Source organism: Phyllopteryx taeniolatus, chromosome 18 (genome assembly GCF_024500385.1).
Source record: "Phyllopteryx taeniolatus isolate TA_2022b chromosome 18, UOR_Ptae_1.2, whole genome shotgun sequence".
In the NCBI taxonomy this organism is placed as follows: Eukaryota; Metazoa; Chordata; class Actinopteri; order Syngnathiformes; family Syngnathidae; genus Phyllopteryx; species Phyllopteryx taeniolatus.
The window spans coordinates 1,855,173-1,861,403 of record NC_084519.1 but is presented as its reverse complement, the minus strand read 5'-3'; the positions used below and the strand labels follow the sequence as shown (position 1 = coordinate 1,861,403).

General features: G+C 44.1%; 1 protein-coding gene across 1 annotated transcript; it reads left to right on the top strand.

Moving 5' to 3' along the window:
* Positions 1–1,148: 1,148 nt before the first annotated feature.
* srp9 (signal recognition particle 9) lies at positions 1,149–4,022 on the top strand. The gene is made up of 3 exons (XM_061754654.1): positions 1,149–1,368; positions 1,538–1,606; positions 3,326–4,022. The coding sequence occupies exons 1-3, from the start codon at positions 1,297–1,299 to the stop codon at positions 3,443–3,445; spliced, it is 261 nt and encodes an 86-aa protein (XP_061610638.1). The 5' UTR covers positions 1,149–1,296; the 3' UTR covers positions 3,446–4,022.
* The last annotated feature ends 2,209 nt before the right edge of the window (positions 4,023–6,231 follow it).

The window sequence follows — 6,231 nt, the reverse complement described above, 5'->3', positions numbered from 1 at the left end:
TTTCTATTTAGGGCATAAACGCGCATATATATATATATATATATATATATATATATATATCCATCATTGATACCTAATGGTGGGCGAGTGATGCCTCATGAAGCACTGAGGCTTTCCTAACAATTGTGCCGGAAAAGATTCAAAGCTTCAAGGCTTTCAGTGATGGTGACATCTGGTGGACAACTGAAGCCATAGCAACCTCTAAAGCGCACGACTGAAGCACTGGCACTGTTTCCCACGACAGCAATAAAAGTTCAGAAAAGTCTGTATGGTCATTCAAGTGTTTTGTTTATTCTTCCCAAATAATGGTCATATCGTCATGACAATAAAATACGCAGATGCTCTCCCCCATACTCTAAAACACATTCCAGATTAGCACAAAGAATACATGCAAATGACAAAAAGGGTTTAAATGTTGGTTGGTTGTCATTGGCTCAGAATGCGTTGAAACGCCATGAAAACATTTTGAAGGAATGAAACGCGAGGTGGACGTCATCGGTCACATGACTCGGGTGTTTTGATACAAGCTCCGACACAACGTTTCGAAATCACGTTTCGAAGAGTGACACAAGCTCCAAAGCCTTTACATCCAAGGTCACCGCAACAGTCTACCAGAATGTTTTCAAGGACTTCATGATTCCTTCTGCTGAGGATCTGTAATGGAGATGCAGATTTCATCTTCCAGCAGGACCTGGCCCCTGCCCATACCGCCAGAATCACCAAAACCTGGTTTGATGCCCATGCCATCCCAGTGCTTGACTGGCCAGACAAATTGCCAGATCTAAACCCCATTGAGAATCTATGGGGTATTATCAAGAGGGAAATGAGGGGCACCAGACCCATAAACAAAGAAGAACTGACAGCAAGCGTCAAGGAAATCTGGGCTTCCATCATATATATATATATATATATATAGTAACCGCATTTCTGATGTTTCAACGATTATGTTTAATTTACTGGAGCCAAACAACCTTACCTCTATACAAGTGAATGGAAGAAATGACTGGGGAGTCCCGTTTCAAGATGGCGGCTTTCAAGTATCCATGTGCTCATCCAGCCGCGGCTTGCTCTAGTGGTTGTATATCTGTATAATTTGGTTCGCCCACTCAAAGAAAAAGTTCTTTTGTTTTGAAAAGGAAATCCGGAACTACTTATACGCCACACTCTTCCTCTCCCGATTGGCTGGCTTCACGTTGCTGCTGATGTGGTGTTCTGAAGTCAGCGTAGCTGTTCCTCCGTTTCACCCAGGTTCTTTGACATAAAAAAAAAAAAGCATTTGCACCTCCTCCAAAAATAATGCCTTACTTTCAGACTTGGGACGAGTTTTCTCGCGCAGCAGAAAAATTGTATCTGACGGACCCCATGAAGGTAAAATGCTTCTTCACGTATTTGGTACCAGGCTAGCCCCGTAGCATTTTAGCCTGGAATCTCGTTAGCACTTGGGGAAACAGCTGCTGGATTAATTTTTGAGTTTGCTTGTTGTTTCTTCTTCGTCTTCTTCTTCTTCTTCTTCTTTCTTCTTCTTCTCTTTTTTTAGGCCAGAGTGGTAATCAAGTACAGGCACTGCGACGGCAAAATTTGCATTAAAGTGACCGACAATTCCGTGGTAAGTTTGATGTCACTCACGACCAGTCATTACAAAATCGGATTTCTAGGTTTCCAATAATGTTTCTGGTAACATCCGCTAGATAAGAAGAAACAAGTTGGAGAGGGTGACACAAATAAACATTGGAATAACCATTACTAACCAGTCTTTGGCACTGACACGTGCTATTGTTTAAACGATCCCTACATATTGTCGAAATTAGGGCCCGGCCGATATGGATTGATTTTAGATCAATACAGAAAACGAGATTTGGCCGAATCAAATTCTGACCACTGATTTAATTAATTTGAAAAAACATATAATGAAGAGCAGAACTTCTTTTTGGGTCCCTTAGTGCTTGCATGACAACAATAAATACATAATTTAGGCAGAACATTTGACTGTTTTACAATACGTTGTCCATGAGTATTTGTTTAACTTTTGAACACCGAGGAATTTTTAAGTAGAAAATCACAGAATCATAGGCCGAAGGCGGGGACCTTGGCGATCCGATCCCCGGCTACAGAAGATGGCTCTTGGGATGTGGAATGTCACCTCTCTGGCAGGGAAGGAGCCCGAGCTGGTGTGTGAGGTCCGACTCGGGTGCTGGAGAGGAGGTTCTGTCGGGAAGTCAAATCTCAGATTCCGGAGGAGCAGTGTGGTTTTTGTCCTGCCCGTGGAAAAGTGGACCAGCTCTACACCCTCAGCAGGGTGCTCGAGGGTGCATGGGAGTTCACCCAACCAGTCTACATGTCTTTTGCGAACTGGAGCAGTTTGCAGCCGAATGTGAAGCGGTTGGGAAGAAAATCAGCACCTCCAAATCTGAGCCCACGGTCAGAAAAGAGTAGAGTGCCCTCTCCAGGTCGGGGATGAGATCCTCCCCCAAGTGGAGGAGTTCAAGTATCTTGGGGTCTTGTTCACGAGTGAGGGAAGAATGGAACGGGAGATCGACAGGCGGATCGGTGCGGCGTCTGCAGTGATGCGGACTTTGTATCGGTCCGTTGTGGTAAAGAAGGAGCTAAGCTGAAAGGCGACACTCTCAATTGAACGGTCTTTCTACGTTCCTACCCTCACTTCTGGTCACGAGCTGCGGGTCGTGACCAGAAGAACAAGATCCCGGATACAAGCGGCCGAAATGAGTTTCCTCCACAGGGTGTCCCGGCTCTCCCCTCGAGATAGGGCGAGAAGCTCGGTCATCCTGGAGGAGCTCAGAGTAGAGCCGCTGCTCCTCCGTATTTAGAGAAGCCAGATGAGGTGGCTGGGGCATCTGATTCGAATGCCTCACGGACGCCTCCCCGGTGAGGTGTTCTTGGCACGTCCCACCGAGAGGAGATTCACTTTGCTAGTTTCCCTCCCTCAAAAGATATCAATGTAAAAATTAAATAAGAGCATGATCTCTCATATAATACAACCCCAATCCCGTATTTTGCCGTATGTTTATATTCAATGAGCAAATTATATGTCCCAATAAAGCTTGGCAGTATCAAAAAGTGAAAACCAATGGCTGGATCTTCTCCACTATGTTGTTGGTTTCTTCCTTGCCACAAGTTTTGTGTATTTTGAATTGGTACTTTATGCGTCATTTGAGCAAACAGCCATCGAAACAAACCCTCCTTGTTAGAGCTAATTGCATGCAATTTGAAGATAAAGGCCAACAGTGGTGTGTTGTCCCAATTAAAAAACAAACAAACAAACAGAACAGAGACTTGTAGATGATCTCTCTGTGTATCCCCTCCTCAGTGTTTACAGTACAAGACGGACCAGGCTCAGGATGTGAAGAAAATCGAGAAGCTGCATGGCAAACTGATGAGACTGATGGTGTCCAAAGAGACGCACAGCGGCACTATGGACACGGACTAACGTAGTTGAGACGGAGCACCGCTACCTGGACTAAGTTCATTGTGGTCGTTTGGGAGCACAGAACCACCTGAGTGGGATTCATGGAGAGTCTGACGGAGCGGAGCAATGGGGGAGTCAGAGATGTGATTTCTATATGCTGTCTGTAACATTGAGCTCAGGATTTTGGAACAGTACTTTGGAGTTATTCTCCTGGTTTTCTGCATAAGGCATTCGATCACACATCTCTGATTGTATGTTTGCGAATCTAAAGTGGGTCAAAATGAGAAGTATTGGCTAAATGTGCGAAATGGGCAAATGTGCTGCTCCTTAGCAGCTTTGGCGCCTTCATTTCTGTTAGTAGAGCTGTCAGCTATTTTAATTTTCAAGTGAGATGATCAATGAAGATGTTGCAACCCTAATTGCGAGTACATCAAGTAGTAATTTGATTTGGACCCGGCTCTGAATTTTTCCCCCCCCCCCCCTCTTATGGACATGAACACAAACTTGAAGCGGAACCTGATTTTCTTACAAACCTCAGCATCTTTCTATTACATTTGCTTACAACAGTTACATCTTCAATAAATGTTTATTTACTCCAGTACAGAAATTCTTTTGTTTTATTTTGGGTACTGAGAAATATGTTTTCCTACATGATGTTTTTTATGGTGCGTGACAAAATTGAAAAGGCATGGATATACGAGGGGCAGTCAAAATGTTATGAGCCAAATTTAAATTAACCTACTAATAATTGGGTTTTGAAATTTTCGTGGTTTGTACAACCCCAATTCCAGTGAAGTTGTGACGTTGTGTTAAACAAAAATAAATAAATATAAATAAAAACTGAATATAATGATTTGCAAATCATGTTCAACCTATATTTAATTGAAGACACTACAAAGACAAGATATTTAATGTTCAAACTGATAAACTTTATTGTTTCTAGCAAATAATCCTTAACTTAGAATTTGATGGCTGCAACATTTACATCTCGATGTGTTAATTCAGGACAGAGCACCTTTTGTTTGAACACGCACACTTTTCAAGCGCGCGAAAGTATTGGAACAGACAGGATTCATTTTAAAGTGAATCACATTTAATATTTGGTGGCATAACCCTGACTTGCAAGAACTGGATCAAGCCTGCAACCCATTGGCTTCACCAGACTGTTGCATTCTTCATTTGAAATGCTTTTCCAGGCCTTTACTGCAGCCTCTTTCAGTTCTTGTTTGTTTCTGGGGGTCAGTCTCCTCTTCAGGAGGTAAAATGCATGCTCTTTTGGGTTAAGATCCGGTGATTGACTTTTGCCAGTCTAAGACCTTACACTCCCCCCCCCCGATGAAGTCATTTGTTGTGTTAGCAGTGTGTTTTGGGTCATTGTCGTGTCATTGCCGTACCAATGCCTTTGGAGGTAACTGTATGATGATGATGTAATTAATGGTGACTCTACGATCTTCTCTGATCAATGCCTCGACCCGAGCACTATTCCCAGGATTAAACAGGCCCAAAAATGGCCTGCATCCTCCTCTCGAACACCAACTGGCCTCATGTCTTCCCTCACGACATCCATCAACCTTCTCTTTGGCCTTCCTCTAGCTCTCGTTCCTGGCAGCTCCATCCTCATCATCCTTCTACCAATATACTCACTATTTCTCATCCGGACGTGTCCAAACCGTCAAAGTCTGCTCTCTCTTACTTTGTCTCCAAAACATCGAACCTTGGCTGTCCCTCTGATGATCTCATTTCTAATTTTGTCCAACCCGGTCACTCAGAGAGCAAACCTCAACATCTTCATTTCTGCCACCTCCAGCTCTGCTTCCTGTTGTCTGTTCAGTGCCACTGTCTCTAATCCATCCATCATGGCTGGCCTCACCACTGTCTTATAAACTTTGCCCTTCATCCTAGCAGAGACTCTTCTGTCACATAACACCCCTGACACCTTCCTCCACCCGTTCCAACCTGCTTCGACCCGTTTCTTCACTTCCTGACCACACTCACCATTGCTCTGGACGATTGACCCCAAGTATTTAAAGTCCTCCACCCTTGCTATCTCTTCTCCATGTAGCCTCACTCTTCCCCCACCACCCCTCTCATTCATGCACATATATTCTGTTTTACTTTGGCTAATTTTCAATCCTCTTCTTTCCAGTGCATGCCTCCATCTTTCTAACTGTTCCTCCAGTTGATCCCTGCTTTCACTGCAGATCACAATGGCATCTGCAAACATCATGGTCCACGGGGATTCCAGTCTAACCTCATCTGTCAGCCTATCCATCACCACTGCAAAAAGGAAGGGGCTCAGGGCTGATCCCTGATGCAGTCCCACGTCCACCTTAAATTCTTCTGTCACACCTACAGCACACCTCACCGCTGTTCTGCTGCCCTCGTACATGTCCTGTATTATTCTAACATACTTCTCTGCCACTCCAGACTTTCGCATGCAGTACCACAGTTCCTCTCTGGGTACCCTTTCATAGGCTTTCTCTAGATCTACACAGACACAATGTAGCTCCTTCTGACCTTCTTTGTACTTTTCCATCAACAACCTCAAGGCAAATAATGCATCTGTGGTACTCTTTCTTGGCATGAAACCATACTGTTGCTCGCAAATACTCACTTCTGTCCTGAGTCTAGCCTCCACTACTCTTTCCCATAACTTCATTGTGTGGCTCATCCACTTTATTCCTCTATAGTTCCCACAGCTCTGCACATCACCCTTGTTCTTAAAAATGGGCACCAGCACACTTTTCCTCCATTCCTCAGGCATCTTCTCACGCGCTAGAATTCTATTGAACAAGCTGGTCAAAAAC